General features: G+C 37.7%; 1 protein-coding gene across 1 annotated transcript in view; it reads right to left on the bottom strand.

Moving 5' to 3' along the window:
• The window catches only part of CFAP47 (cilia and flagella associated protein 47), a 502125-nt gene that overhangs the window by 35312 nt on the left and 449535 nt on the right, over positions 1-17278 (bottom strand). Inside the window, exons 60-62 of the mRNA XM_054720946.1 lie at positions 6401-6560; positions 4928-5022; positions 348-500 (exon numbers count right to left, since the gene is read on the bottom strand). Of these exons, the coding sequence (XP_054576921.1) occupies positions 348-500; positions 4928-5022; positions 6401-6560 (408 nt within the window). The remainder of the gene's footprint in view (positions 1-347; positions 501-4927; positions 5023-6400; positions 6561-17278) is intronic.

Raw genomic sequence — 17278 nt, 5'->3', positions numbered from 1 at the left:
GCCTTCCACTGCTATGTTGAATGACCCTGTACAAATTACTTGTAAAATAAAATATAGTCATACTACCGGCTTCATAGGGTTACTCTGATGATAAAACCTGTAAGAACACTTTAACACTCTATTCTTATAAAGCCATCAATAACCATAATTATCATCATTTTGGAGATAGCTACTGTGAAGAAAACAAGTATTACTGAACACTTGTTGAGTAGTATTTTAATGATATAATGTAAAAGAAAAATAAATTAGCATGGATTTTCACATAACTGAGTAATCAGCAAACTGTAATTTAAGGAAATGGTTTTATTTATCATCATGTTTTATATACATGACTATGGTTCTCTTACCATCGATATCTTCATAAGATGCATATGAACGTTTTTTTGGAATTACTACAAAATCTGATACATTTAAGATAGGATGATCTCCAATAAAATCACCAGTAATTGTGACTTGCAACTCCTTTTCTATCCGTTTCCTGGACTGACATTTTATGACAGCTACAAGAGAGAAATATTTCGAGTTAATTTGGTTATTAGGTTATATGATCATTCTTGAGCTACAAGAAAATAAATTACTAAATTATGTCATGAAAAATAAAAGTACTTTGAATTGACATTGCACCTGCATTCATACACACACACAAACACACACACCCTTACACAATATCTATATACATTTACATTTTGTAATAAAATATGAATATTAAATAATATGCAAAAATAACATGACAAACGATAAATCTGAAAGGTATAAATTAGGTAATAGAAGATTGTACTAGGATATAGAAATATTACTCAGAAACAGACCTAGTTATATCAATAATTCACCTGGTGGTTAAGAATATGTGAATTTTTCAGCTATCTACTAGCATATGTTCATTGTGGTAAATACTAAACTCAACTTATATAACTATACTATAGAAAATACCTTCAAATAATTTAAAAAGTAACTTCTATAACCTTTATTTTGTAATTAGTTTTAAAATATTCCCTATTATATTATTTATTTACATCTACCTTAAAATTCCTTTAAGTAAAATACTTAAAATATTTTTATTTTCACTTCAAATTTACACAGTACACCAATAACAGTTAAATTGAAAATTGTAATATATTAAAATCAATATTAAAATGTGATTATATATTAATGTACAGCATAAAAAACTTTATATATTTTGCCCTGGCCAGGTGGCTCAGTTGGTTGGAATGTTGTTCCATACACCAAAAAGGTTGCAGATTATATCTGCACTTACCAGGTTGCGTGTTCAATCTCTGGTCGGGGCACATACAGGAGGCAAATAATTGATGTTTCTCTCTCACACTGCTCTCTCTCTCTCTTTTTCACTCTCTCTCTCCCTCCCTCTTCCCCTTTCTCTAAAAATCAATAAAAGCATATCCTCAGGTGAGGATTGAAAATACTTTATATATATATTAAATTCCAATATTTTCTTACATTAAATACAGAAGTCAGTGATCTTCTGAGAAATCAAAATATTTTTATATAACTACTAATTATATAAAGGAGTATTAATCTATGCATCTGGCATTAGCTCTAGATTATATTATGAGACCATGTATACTCTAGTCCACATAAATAGTAATTTTATTTCTCTAAAATATATTAAATGTTATATTTTATCACTTTAGATGAACATAGGATATAAACTGACTATAAGTGATAAAAAGTGAACCACAATATTAAAAAAGCTTTTGAAATGTAGTATGCCATGCTTCTGTGGCATCAATACTAATATATCCACTTAGACTTGCAAAATTAGATAATGTCCTCAAATTTATGTGTTTTCACAATACATATCACATTTATAGTATAAAAATGTTTAAAATAAATTTATTTTTAATTCTAAATTTTAAAGGTTGATAGTGAACATTTTGGACTTAGAATAAATGTGAAATGTATAATAAGGGTACAAAGATGTGAATTAAGAGGGCTGTAATGGCTGAGGAAAATGTACAAGCTTTTCTGGTTATCATTTGCTTTAGTCTTAAAGCATTAAGTTAGAAATTAGCGTGATCAAAGGTACAATTAGTATCATGCCACATTAGTGCCCTTGACAATGTAAGGATCACAAAATCACAGTGGGTTCACAGTCCAATGTATTTCCACTGACAGGTAGAAGAGTCCTTTTCCAATTATCTGCCCCAGTGGACAGGACCAGATAAGAATGCAAAGAGAGAACAAAACAAAACAAAAAACCCAGAACAACAAAAATACCCTGGGTTTGAGAGTAATCTGGCTGATAGATACATAAGAAAGAAAAGAAACAATAAACATGGATGGTGATACGGTTGAGTTGGAAAAGCAATAGGTTATCTCTAATGTGTTTTGCAGATGAAGAATGGACTGTACAGAAAGTAAATAATATGTATTTATAAAATTATACCTATTTGTTTCTCAAGGGCATTTCTATATGGAAATAATTACTAGAATAAGTTTTAGACTTTTGTAAAAATGATTTAATAATTAGCACACAATCTGTTTCAGAACACTGATGTTACTATTGGGTTGGGCTAATGAAACATGGGCTATTTATAGAGCTCACATTTAATTTAAAAATAGAATAATAACCAAGAGATATGATTGGATAGAAAATTCCTTTATATTTCTGGAGCATGTTTAATTTTAATTGAAGGAAACTGTACAAAAATTATGTTTATGTTCTCAGAGGCTTTGTATCAGACTGAAAGAAAATCTTTAATGCTTTAATCTGGTTAAAATAAAACTGTGTCTGTATAGACACAAGCAATAATGTTAGAATTCCAACAGAGTAATTTCTAGGCTTCATTACATCACATTGACTGTGCTACAAATTTTAACTTGTTCAGCTCCATGTAAAGTATACAGACAACTATCTTCTAGAAAGAATAAACACTCTCACGTTTGTGAAGCATTATGAAGATACTTTGGTACATTTGAAATATTTATATGCATTGATAATTTTTTAACTCAAAAGTAAAAGTACTTCAAGTAAAACAATGACATTTATTGTCAAAGGAACTGATAGATATGTGGATTTTTATTCCAGTTTAAATGAAACTACATAAGGAAATATGGAACTGACCTCCCTTCCAGTATATTAGCGAAAATGCTGTTATTCACAAGCAAAACTTATTTTTTTCTTCTTTGTAAGTGTGATGACATAACTTATGTCAGTAAAGGACTCTTTTTCATTAGCGAAGATTGGTATTGGAGGGAGAAAGAAAATTCAAAATTTCAAAACTTTTTTTAAAGTCATCTGAGTTGCTTAAGGGAAAGATCCAAATAAGTATCTATTTGCTGTGCAGAGAAATTTAGTGTTTCTTAGTTTTGAAGAACTGAAGAGCATTATGCTAAGTGAAATAAGTCAGTCAGAGAAAGATAAATATCACATGATCTCACTCATTTGTGGATTATACTGAACAGCATAGATTGATGAACAAAAACAGATCCAGAGACTGAGAAGCATTGATCAGATGCTCAAACCTCAGAGGGAAGGTAGGGGAGGGTGGAGGTAAGGGGAAGAAATCAACCAAAGGACTTGTATGCTTGTATGCATGCAAATAAGCACAACCAAAGGACACAGACACCAGGGGAGTGAGGGCATGAGTGGGGGGGGGGGCGGGCAATAGTGGGATAAGGACACATATGTAATACCTTAATCAATCAATCAATAATTAAAAAAAGAACTATGCCTAGAGCCTGGTAAGAGGTTGGGATACTAAATTTTGCTTTATGCCTATCTAAGAGGCATTGATTTCTTAGGCAGACCTTCAGAAGCACATGGGAAAAGCAAGGAATATGGAAAGAGTGAGAAGAATACTGAGGAAAGAGAATAAACAGAAACTTGAGAAAAGTCTGGAGTCTGTGGAGGAAAAACAGGGGTCAATGAGAAAAAGAAAGGCATTTTCAAAGTAGAGACTTAATGTGTGCATGATAGCAACCTAACTTCCTTGAGAATTTTAGTAAATTCTGACTAGTTTTTGGAGAACATCATATAAATCTGTGTCTGGGACAACTAATAGAGGGATAGGATAATTCTTGGATGAGACTTAGAATTAGACAGAAGCTAGAATATGGTGATTAAATGTGATGGGAGAACCAAAGTAGCTGGAACTCTGTTGGAGTACTTACTCCTTGATCCTGCTCTACTACACTAACTGTGGGGCCTCTGTTCCCCTGCCAGGAACTGGACCTTCATAGACGCAGGGTATTAGATGGAGAAAACCTGAGAAGCCATAGGCATATAGGAGAGTATCTTTATTGCGGACCAAGTAACCATTGCTAAATAGGAGCCATCAGACAAAACAGTTCTTCAAAGTAGCCTCACAAAGTAGCTGTACAAAGAAGTCCTTGCTAATACAGTAGCAAACACAGGAGCCATACCAAGCAGAGGCACACTGGCTGGTCAACAACACATCTTTGTACCAATTTAGACAAAAGAGGCTTCTTCCCAAATAGTGACATCAATATTTGGGTTACAGAAAGGTATGCCTGTGCAGTGTATACTGGTACAGTAATATCGCTGTGTCCTTGCTTTTGCATCTTCGTATGACAAATCGGTCTTCAGCATCTGGCGTACTCTGATTAGGGTTTCCACAGACTCTAATAGATCTAGTTCAGGGCTTTGAGCACTTCACAGAATGAGAGATAAAGAGCCCTGAAGTTAATGTTATTTTCATCTTAGCTGATTTCTAGGTTTTACCAATAGGAAGAGCAACAAGAAATGGTATGGTTTTGTGGAAATAACATTGGACTCATTGTTAGAGGACAAGATTCAGTCCTAGCACTCCCACCAATAGGGCTGGCTACTTCACAACTTACTTTCTCTGGACCTCAACCTTCTTACTTGTACAAAGAAAAGATGGGATGAGAAGGCCTCTAAACTACCCCCAAATCCTAGTGTTTTCTGACACTAAAATATACTTACCTGGAGGGAATTCATCATGTTTTGCCTGTGGGAGTCCAAGAATAGGGTATATCCATCGTATTGTTTGGATTTCTCCCCTGTGTATTCCCATCATTCTAATTAGAAATTAAATTAAGAGTGAACAAAAAACATAAACACTTTAAATATTAGCATAAAAGAGCATGTTCTCTATTAACCTAATGGTATTTGAGCAACACTTGTGAATTTAAACTTTCGCAGAGAGACAATAAGTATGAAATACAAAACATTTTTGGTAAATGTTGATTTTATAAACATTTTAAGGCAAACTAAGGGAAATTATCACAAGTAAAAATAAAATACAACCATTATGAGATGTAAGTTAAAATTAAAGAACATTTCTCCCTACACTTAAAGCTTGGTATTGATATTTTTTATGTGACTAGAGTGTGATTAATCACAGGTAGTACAATTCCCATGGGTTATATTCTAAATTGGACAAACAAAGCACACATATAAAAACTCCATTAAATACAGGACTTCAGAAAGGAGTACTTTCCTTTTGGGAGATAGCAGTTAAAAGAAAGAGGACATTTCTCAAAATATTTTAAGTACATTTATACACTACCAAGAGGATAGCGATACTAGAATGATTCTGATCATTGTTGAAAACAGGCTTTTCCTGTTAAAAATGAAACTTAAGTCATGGCAGGCAGGACCAGCTTCATAGGAGTGTGACCTGTGCATTAGCAGAAAAATCACACACTTAGCATTACTCCATGCTTGTTTAATACACTATTGTACCTGTCTTAAAATTATTAATACTTTTTGAAGAAGGGCTCCCTCATTTTACTTTTACATGAGGACCCACAAATCATATAGACAGTCTTGACAGCAGGAGTGATGAAAAAGCAAATGTGGAGATGAAATATGTACATGTAGGGAAAAATAAGAATTTCTTTTTAATTAAGACTTCTAGACAATTATTTAATTTAACTATAACAGCAGAGAAAGCATTTACATATTCTATCATTATTGGAGTTGGCTTAAATTTCGGTGAGGAAACGAGGATACAAGTCTCCTGCATTCTGGCAATGAAACAGGATACTCTAGTCATGGGAGAGGTTCATCAAGATGTCATATCCACCTGGCATTGTGCCATCAGTAGATGAATACCAGCATCACAAGTCTTATACTTTGCCCAAACAAGTTGTTTTTGTTATTCTCCCAAATATAGATTACTTATTGTCTTGGCAGTAACTATTTTCTTGGTCTAAAAGGAGGCCTTTGCATATCTCTGAGTCTGTTAAGATTGAGTTGTTCATCACTTTTAATTTCATGTCAGCAATGATACATACTATACCCATTTAACAAATACATTTTCCTCCTCTGAACATATAAATTTCAACACGTCAGAGAATAAGAAGCATGACCTTTACGTTGCATCACATATAAAAGAAGCTGATTGTATCAGTGCCAGACAAAATGAAATCAATATACTTATTTGAATGTCACCTTTTCATATCTGGACTCAATTCATCAAAATTGTCAATAGGCCAATTTTTTCCATTTGCCTTCCTCATTTGAACAACGGCCATTGTCTTCTTTAATTTCATAACTTTGGGAACAAAACACACTGGGATTGGAATAATCCCTCTAGGAGGCAATTCAATTCCTGTAAAAAAAAACAAAAACCCACAAAATAAGTTTTAATGTGGTAAAAAATTTAAGAATATAATTTTAAGAGCAGAAAGTAATCTAATTCGTTGACTGATAATTTTTCAAGTTTACTGATAATTTTTATTCAACTTCTGAATAAAAAAACACATTATACAAAATTATAAGCTCACTTCACTTGTTTTAGTATTTTTTTCTGAAATGTCATCAACTCTATTAAAAAATATATCTTAGGCCCTTGCTAGGTAGTTCAGTTGGTTGGAGCATCATCCTGATACGCCAAGGTTGCAGTTTGATCCTTGGTCAAGGCAAATACACGAAGCAACCAAAGAACACACAAATAAGTGTAACAACACATCAATGTCTCTCTATCTCTATTTCTCTTCCTTGCACCCTTCCTCTATCTCTCATAAAATCAATCAATAAGGTTATCTCCTGAAGGGAATAGGAGGCTGATGAAATGTTAAATATGATGACCCTTTAATTCATTCTGTATTTTTTTCCTAGACCATAGTAGTCCAAGATTCTCCTTGAAGCCCCTAAGTTGCTACTAGGAAATTGTTCACTTATTTAACTGATGACATGAGTGAAGCCAAAATTTATTTATGAAAAAAGGGGTATCTGTTCCAGGTTATACAGAACAGAGGACAAGAAAACAACAACAACAACAAAACAAAACAAAACAAAAAAACTGACAGCATTTTCTTGTGTTCTAGTGAATTAGAAATTTTCTATCTTTACTTTGCATAAGAACCATCTGTGAAACTTGTTAGACATGCAGCTTGCTGAGCTCCACGTTTAGAAATGCTGATTTATTCAGTCTGGGATGTGGCCCAGGAAGCTGCATGTTTAAGTAGTAGCTCATAAGATACAAAAGCAGATGGTCATAGGACTATACTTTGAAACCAACCCCTACCTGTTGGACAAGTATTAAGATACTAGTGGCCCGGTGCACAAAATTTGTGCACGGGGGAGGGGGTGTTCCTCAGCCCAGTCTGCACCCTCTCCAATATGGGACCCCTTGAAGGATGTCCTACTGCCGGTTTACAAGGATTGAGCCTAAACCAGCAGTCAGACATCCCTCTCGCAATCCGGGACTGCTGGCTCCTAACCGCTCAACTGCCTGCCTGCCTGCCTGATTGCCCCTAACCACTCTGCCTGCCAGCCAGCCACGGAGCTAGAGAGAGCAGGGGGTGTGGCCAGCCTGCAAACCACCACAGGCCCCTCGCCCAGGCCGCCTCATGCCCTAAGGATAACCCCACCCTGATCCAGGACACCCTACAGGGCAAACCAGCCGGCTCTCACCCGTGCACCAGGCCTCTATCCTATCTAATAAAAGAGTAATATGCAAATTGACCATACCTCAGCTACACCAACAAGCCACACCCACCAGCCAATCAGAAGTGAGTATGTAGATTAACCCAACCAAGATGGCTACAGCCACGGAGAGAGCAGGAGGGAGGCTTGGGTTTCCCCAGCGATGTAGGAAGCCAAGCTTTCCGCACACCCTGGCCAGCCCAAGACTCCACTCCAGGCTACAAAGTTTCAATTATAGAAGATAAATAAATCCCAACAAAAATGGCTGCGGCCACGGAGCTGGAGAGAGCAGGAGGCTAGGGTTGCCCCCAGCGATGGAAAAAGCCAAGCTTTCCGCACACCCTGGCCTGCCTTGGCCTCTGCTTAAGGCTACAAAGTTTCAATTATAGAAGATAAATAAATCCCAACAGAAATGGCTACCGCCATGGAGTGAGCAGAAGGCTTGGCTCCACTCCAGGTTACAAAGTTTCAATTGTAGAAGATAAATAAATCCCAGATACCAGGGCCTCCACTTGGGTCGCTGAGGGGTGTGGCCAGCCTGCAAACCACCACAGGCCCTTCACCCAGGCCCCCCACGCCCCAAGGGAACCCCCACCCTGATCCGGGACACCCTTCAGGGCAAACCAGCTGGCCCCCACCCATGCACCAGGCCTCTATCCTTTCTAATAAAAGAGTAATATGCAGATTGACTGTCACTACAACACACAAGATGGCTGCCCCCATGTGGACACAAGATGGCCACCACAAGATGGCCAGCAGGGGAGGGCAGTTGGAAGGGACCAGGCCTGCAAGGGAGGGCAGTTGGTGGTGATCAAGCCTGCAAGGGAGGGCAGTTGGTGGTGATCAAGCCTGAAAGGGAGGGCAGTTAGGGTTGACCAGGCTGACAGAGAAGGGAAGTTGGGAGTGACCAGGCCTGCAGGGAAGGGCAGTTGGGGGGGGACCCAGGCCTGCAGGGGAGAGCAGTTAGGGGTGACCAGGCCTGCAAGGGAGGGCAGTTAGAGGTGGCCAGGCCTGCAGGGGAGGGCAGTTAGGGGTGACCAGGCCTGCAAGAGAGGGCAGTTAGGGGCAAACAGGCTGGCATGGGAGCAGTTAGGCATCAATCAGGCTGGCAGGGGAGTGGTTAGGGGGTGATCAGGTTGGCAGGCAGAAGCGGTTAGGGGCAATCAGGAAGGCAGGCAGGCGAGCAGTTGGGAGCCAGCAGTCCTGGATTGTGAGAGGGATGTCCAACTGCCCATTTAGGCCCGATAGGGAACGGGCAGTCGGACATCCCTTGAGGGGTCCCAGATTGGAGAGGGTGCAGGTTGGGCTGAGGGAAACCCCTCCCCCTGTGCACAAATTTCGTGCACCAGGCCTCTAGTCCTATCTAATAAAAGAATAATATGCAAATTGACCATCACTCCAACACACAAGATGGCTGCCCCATGTGGTCAAAGATGACTGCCCCCATGTGGACCCAAGATGGCCACCACAAGATGGCCAGCAGGGGAGGGCAGTTAGGAGGGGCCAGGTCTGCAAGGCAGGGCAGTTGTGGGTGATCAGGCCAGCAGGGGAGGGCAGTTGGGAGGGACCCAGGCCTGCAGGGAGAGGAGTTGGGGGGAAACAGGCTTGCAGGGGAGGGCAGTTAGGGGTGACCAGGCCTGCAGGGGAGGGTAGTTAGGGGCAAACAGGCTGGCAGGGGAGTAGTTAAGCATCAATCAGGCTGGCAGGGGAGTGGTTAGGGGGTGGTCAGGCTGGCAGGCATAAGTTGTTAGGGGCAATCAGGAAGGCAGGCAGGCGAGCAGTTGGGAGCCAGCAGTTCTGGATTGTGAGAGGGATGTCCCAGATTAGAGAGGGTACAGGCTGGGCTGAGGGACACCCCCCCCCCGTGCATGAATTTTGTGCATGGGGCCTCTAGTTAATTAATATGATTACAAGTTAGCATTTATTGAATACTGACTATATGCCAGGGTCCATACTAAATATTTTTCACACACTATCTCATTTTCTTCTCAGAAAAACACCATAAATTAAGTACTATTATGTTACTCCTTTTAGAAATGGAGGAATTGAAACAATTTGGTTAACTTACACAAAGTCCCAATGAAAGATTGTATTGTTTGATAAGCTATCTAAACAATGTGCTATTTTCAACTTTGGCTTTATGAGCTCTATATTTTTAGTGAATCATTGATTCAAATGAATTAAAACAGCAAGAGATGGAATAGAATAAAAACAGCAAGAGCTGTGTCAACTAAACCATTATGCATCCCCAAGGAAACCAATTTTAGAAATGATCATTTATCGTTACAAACTATATTATCATTAAAATTAGATTATAAGTAAAAATAAACTTATACATTTGGTTGGTGTAAGGAGTCAAGACAAACACACAAAAGGGAAATTAATTGTTAATACCATGATTTCTTATAATACTTCAAATGAAAGTATTAAAAGATCATGCTATGATATATAAGCCCACATAACAATCTAGTAGCCTATTTACCAGACTAGAAAGAACTATTCACTAATGAATTCATGATAAATTTAACTCTTGTTATTTGCTTGAATAGTAACAATCACTGTGTTATTATTAACTTATAAGTGGAAATCACTGAAATTTAACAATGAAAAAAACTTGGAGAATATGTCAAATTCATTTGTGTCTCACCACTGAGTTTTACTTCCTATGATTTTCCCACTGCCCTTTGTAACACTTCGAGTAGGGACAGGAAATCTGTCCTCACTTCTAACATTTTTTATTAAATTTTTATTGTTGAAGGTATTACATATGTCCCCCTTTTTCCTCCATTGACCCCTTCTAGCCTGCTACTGCCCCCACACCAGGCCTTCACCACAGTATTGTCTGTGTCAATGGATTATGCATATATACATACTAGTACAAGTTCTCTGGTTGCTCTCTTCACAACCATTCACCCACCCCCGCCTTCCATCTGAGATTTGACAGTCTGTTCCATGCTTCTATGTCTCTGTAGCTATTTTGTTCATCAGTTTATTGTGTTCATTAGATTCCACATATGAGTGAGATCATGTGATACTTGTCTTTCTCTGACTGGCTTATTTTGCTTAGCATAATACTCTTCATATCCCTGTATGCTGTCTGAAAGGGTAAGATAACCTTCTTTTATACAGTTGCATAGTATTCCATGGCATAAATGTACCACATCTTTTTTATCCACTTATTTGCTGATGGGCACTTAGGCTGTTTCCAGATCTTAGCTATTGTAAACTGTGCTGCTATGAACATAGGAGTGCATACATTATTTTCTGATTGTTGTTTCAGATTTCTTAGGATATATTCCTAGAAGTGGGATCAATGGGTCAAATGGTAGTTCCATATTTAACTTTTTGAGGAAACTCCATACTGTTTTCCATAATGGCTGCACCAGGGTACTAGTGTTCCCTTTTCTCTGTATCCTCACAAGCACTTGTCATTTGTTGATTTGTTGATGGTAGCCTTTCTGACAAGTGTGAGGTGATACTTTATTAATTATTTTCATTTTAATTCTTTATACCTATGTTTCTTTCTCTTTCTTTCTTCTTCTCATTACAACAGTCCCTTTATCATTTCTTGCAGTGCTGGTTTAGTTGTGATAAATTCCTTTAGCCTTTCTCTGTCTGGGAGGTTCTTTATTTCACTATCTATCTTGAATGATAGCCTTGCTGGATATAATAATCTTGGTTTCAGATCCTTGCTTTTCATTACCTGGAAAAAAATCTTGGTACCAGATCCTTGCTTTTCATTACTTTATGCCATTCCCTTGTGGCCTGTAGAGTTTCTGATGAAAAATAATCTGACAGCCTTATTGGAGCTCCTTTGTAGATAACAAATTGCTTTTTTCTTGCTGCCTTTAAGATTCTCTCTTTGTCTTTAATTTTTGGCATTTTAATTATGATGTATCTGAGCATGGGCCTGTTTGGGTTCTTCTTGCTTGGGAATCTCTGTATCTTCTGAACTTGTGTGACTTTTTCCTTTACCAGGTTAGGGAAGTTTTCTGTCATTATTTCTTCAAACAGGTTCTCTATCCCTTGCTCATTTTTTTCTTCACCTTCAGGTACTCCTATGATGCGAATATTGTTACTTTTCATGTTGTCCCAAAGCTCCCTTAAGCTGTCCTCCTGTTTTTAATTTTTTTCTTTTCTTTTTGGTTCTCTAGTTTATTTCTTTCTACCCTATCTTCTAATTCACTGATCTGATCCTCAGCTTCCCCTACTCTGCTATGTATTCCTTCCAATGTGTTCTATATTAGTGCTATGTAATTCTTCATTTCTGACTGGTCTTTTTTCATAGTTACTATATCTTTTCTCATGCTGTTGAGCATCACTGCCATCATTATTCTAACTCTATATCTGATAAATTTCATATCTCCATTACATTTAGCTCTTCTTTTGGAGAATTACCTTGTTCTTTCATTTAGGGTATGTACGTTTTTTGTTTGTTTGTTTTGTTTTTTCTCCCTTTTTAGGGTGCATGTTTGGATTTGTGTCTATGTATTAGGTAGATCTGCTATGACTCCTGACCTCTAGTGCAGGTCAATGTCAGATGCTGTTTATGACTAGCCCTGAGTACCCTATCTGGAGCTATCAGCAATCCACAGCTTGTGGCTCCCTCTGCTGGGGCTGGGTGCCTTTGGAAAGGAACAGGATATGCACCAGGGTCTGCTTTCCGGTCCCAGAAGGAAATCAGGCAAAGACACAAAGCCTCCAGAGATCTGCCTCTTCCTGAAGTCTGAATGTCATTCATTTGCTTTTCCTCATGCTATCAACCACAGGGTGGTGTGGGAGGGTTCCCAACAGAGTGGAGAAATCTCCCCCACCCTCCCTGCCCCAGGCAAAAGCTGCTTGGATGGTAAAGGTCTGGAGGAGAAAGATAAGATGTCCTCTGCAACATGAGGGAATGACTCATCACAGGGGACTAAGGTGGCTGCCTTCTGAGTTCTAACCCCAGAGGCCCCATCCCTGTATTATGCTCACACCGCTCTAGTCCACTCTGCCCACCCTCTGCCGGACCCCAAGGTGAGTGGCTGCATAGGAAATTTTGTGTGTTGGCTCTTTAAGAGGTTGCCTGCATTTGAAGCCATCTCTCCCTGGCAGGCAGCAACTCTGCTGATTTTCACAGCCAGATGTTATATAGGCATCCTTCTCAGTCCTGCTACTCTCAGCTGGACAGCCAGCTTGGGATTTAGATCCCTGAGTTCTCATGGGAACCCCTCCATAACTTCAGCTGCTGCTTGTGGGAGCCTGGCCAGCCCTCTTGTACCTCCACACTTCCTACCAGTCTCTATGGGGTCTCCACTTGCCCTCCTTGGTTATCAGGATTCTCTCCAGCTAGTCTTTAGTTGATTATTCAAGATGGTTTGTCTGTATTTTAGTTGTTATTCCAGATTGGTTGTGGGAGAGTGTTGGTGTACATTCCACTTACACCGCCAACATTTTGGAATGTCCCTCACTTCTTTTTATAAGGAATCTACCCATGTTTTATTCTAATGTCTATGTGCTTTCATTTTTATAATTAAATACTCAAACTATATGAAATTTATCCATATATATGGAATGAAGAATGTATTCAATGTTATGAATTTTTTATATGGGATTAGTTATCCAAAAACCACTATTTGAAAGTTAACTGATTTGAAACACTATCTTCATGGAATTCCTATATGCATTTTGGTCTTCTTCTGGACTCCCTAGATTTCTTTGGTCTTTCTTTTCATGTGAAAATATCACATTTTTAAATTCTAGTATGACTAACTAACTGCTTTCTCCTCTAGCTCATATTTTAAAAATAATTTTTCTAAATTTGGAATGAACTGTTAGCTCCAGGAAGTGAATGAGGTGGCAAATAGTACTTCTAATGGAATCACCCTACATTTATACGTTAGTGATAATTGACATTTTTTTCCCATTCATGACCTACCAAAGAGCAAGAATTGCCTTATTTTATTTTTCTTACTTGAGCATTATTTAAGGTGCTCCTCGGTTCTTAGGATAAGTTTTTTGCCAGTCTTAGTTTTCAGTGTTACTAGAGGATTTTTCCAGCACCTTAATAAGTGTTTAGTAGGAAGCTGGAAAAAAACACTATCTTTTGACTGGGCAACTCATTAGATTAAACAATCTAATACAACATATTCTAAACTCAAAACATTTTCTGAGTTAAACTCTTTCTGTTTTACTACATTTACTTATAGTACCTACATAAACTACAGATATATTAGCTTTTTTATGTTATAGTTATCATTCTTGAGATTCAAAACCTTAATAAATATCTGGGGAGAAATATGCACACTTTATTTTACATATTAGAGGCCCAGTGCACAAAATTCATGCGGGTCAGGGGAAGTGTCCTTCAGCCTAGCCTGCGACCTCTTACAATCTAGGGCCCCTCGGGAGATGTCTGACTGTTGGTTTAGGGACCACTCACCCCTAACTGCTCGCCTGCCTGCCTGTTTGCCCCTAACTGCTTGCCTGCCTGCTCACTCCTAACCACTCGCCTGCCTTCCTGTTCAGTGTGCGTCATAGCAACTGGTTGTTCTGGCTGTTCCTTTGTAATGGTCACTTGGGCTTTTATATATATATAGATGGTCACTTGGGCTTTTATATATATAGATGTATGTATTTTATGAGAGGCTCACCAAGAAGCAAAGAGAGGGGACCCAAATAAACAAAATCAGAAAGAAAGAGGTGAAGTAACAACTGACCCCACAAAAATACAAAGGATCTACAAAACAAATACCATGAAAGACTTAATTCCAATGAACTGGACAACCTGGACAAAATGGACATATTCCTAGAAAAATACAATCTTTAAAACTCAATCAGGAAGAATCAGAAAACCTGAATAGGCTGATAACTACTGATGAAATTGAAGCATTATTAATAAAACAATCCAGCAAACACAAGCCATAGTCTGGATGGCTTCACAGGGGAGTTTTACCAAACATTCAAAGAAGAACTAACACCTATCCTCCTCAAATTATTCCAAAAGAATTCAAGAGGAAGGAACAGTTACAAGCTATTTCTATGAGGCCAGCATTACCTTAATCCCAAAACCAGATAAAGATAACACAATGAAAGAGAATTACAGTCCCATATCCCTGATAAACATAGATGCTAAAATCCTCAACAAAATATTAGCAAATCAGATCCAGCAATACATTAAAAAGATCATATGCCATGACCAAGTGGGATTTATTATGGGGAAGCAAGGTTGGTACAATATTTGAAAATCAATAAATGTGTTACATCACATAAACAGGTTGCAAAACAAAAATCACATTATCATATCAATTGATGCAGAAAATGCCTTTAACAAAATTAAAGTTTTTTTTGATAAAAACTCTCAGCAAAATGAGGAGAGATCATACCTCAACATAATAAAGGCCATATATGACAAACTTATAACCAACATCATACTCAATGGGCAAAAAATAAAACAAAACCATTTTGCCTAAGAATAGGAACAAGACAGGGATGTCCACTTTCACCAATCTTGTTCAATATAGTACTGAAAGTCCTAACCATAGCAATCAAATAAGAAGAAAAAATAAAAGGCATCCAAATTGGAAAGGAAAAAGTAAAACTCTCATTTTTTCTCAGATGACATGATATTCTACATAGAAAACCCTAAAGACGCCATCAAAAACTACTAGATTTAATAAATGAATCTGGCAATGTAGCAGGAAACAAAATTAACAACCAGAAATCTATGGCATTTTTATGCACCAATAATGAACTCTCGGAAAGGGAAAGTAAAAAAAAAAAACAATCCCATTTACCATTGCAACAAAGAAAATTAAGATACTTAGGAATAAACTTAACCAAAGAGGTAAAGGACCAGTACTCAGAAAACTACAGAACATTTATGTTTGCTTTTTTAAAATCTAAGAATATGTTAGCAAAAATAAAAACAAAATAATACTCAAAGAAAATATTAATTTTAATGTAAACACTTCATTGCTGACTCAAAATCAGTGAAAATCCACTATCAGAATTTTGTTACCAGTGACAGAGAGTTTTCTGTCATAAAAGGCCATCAGGCAGTTGCTGCATAAACACTGACAGTAAGAGAAGAGTTTTGAGCTCCACATGAGTGTGTTTGCAATAGAATATCTCGATGCTTCTTCCAACCCAAATATTCTATTATTTATAAATAGAAAAGACAACTAAGATTAAAAAAATTAGTGTCAGGGAATTGAATATTGTCTTGAAAAGTAGCTAATTTTAATTTCAATTGAAATTACCCACAGGGAATTTTAAGATAATGTCTACTAATACTACTACTGGTATAACTAATATACCTTACTGATCAGTTACTATGCCTTCCTTGTCCTCTGCACCGTAATAAGTAGTGTGTGTGTGTGTGTGTGTGTGTGTGTGTGTGTGTGTGTGTGTGTGATCTCTCTCTTCTCCTGCAGAAACACACTTCGATAAAGTATAGAGCATGAGCTTTAGAAGTTAAAATCCATGCTATTAATCACTACTCCTGAAACTGAAAAAGTCATTTAAATTTCTAAGTGAGGTTTTCTTCATATGAAAAAGGAAGCTAATATAATATACCTATCAAGGTTTTGCCATGGCAAAGATTACTACTCTGGTTCCATCCATATAATCCCATTTTGTACAGCATACATTAACTCTACACTATTTTATTCTCTTACTTATTCATTCAGAAAAATACTATATGCCATGTATTGTAATCAGCATTAAGGATAACACAGAGAAGAAAATAAATTCCCTGGGTCCTGCATTCTAGAATGTGTTGGGAGGGTGAGGATAGAAAACAATAAATAAAATTCACCAAATGCATGGTTGTTATTGAGTAAATACATTTTTAAGTGTTAGAGAAGATGATTAATTAATTAATATAGGGTGATTGAGGAAGGCCTCTGTAATAAAATGAACAGGGTGCCTAACTAAGTTTGAGAAACCTCATAGATATCTGTGGGCTGAATACTGAGATATAAGGTGGCTATTTGAGTCTGGATTTAAGGAAAGAATAAGGCAGGACTATCAATTCAGAAGTTGTTGGAAGCTCATGTGTGACTAAATGAGATCCTAGGTGGAATGAGTGTGAATAGAAATAAAAAGAGGAGAGAAGACTAAGCCTTGGACCTTTGGGAAGTCAGGGGGACAGGAACAGAGGAAAAATATGGAAAAGAGAATGAGAAAGGCTTACTAGAGAGATAGAAAAGGAATCAAAGGAGAATCGATCTTGGAAGGCAACTATTTCTTAAACAGCAAGAAATCATATACATCAAGTAGAGCTCATGAGTTGAGCAAGATGAGGACAACATATAGATAATGTCTGGCAAGATTATGTTACCAATGAACTTTAAAAAAGCCATCTTAGCCCCACTGGCATGGCTCAATGTTTGAGCATCGACCTATGAACCAGAAAGTTAC

This window comes from Eptesicus fuscus, chromosome 1 (assembly GCF_027574615.1).
Source record: "Eptesicus fuscus isolate TK198812 chromosome 1, DD_ASM_mEF_20220401, whole genome shotgun sequence".
Lineage (NCBI taxonomy): Eukaryota > Metazoa > Chordata > Mammalia > Chiroptera > Vespertilionidae > Eptesicus > Eptesicus fuscus.
Note: the sequence above shows the minus strand (reverse complement) of the source record. Positions and strands in the feature narration are given on the sequence as shown.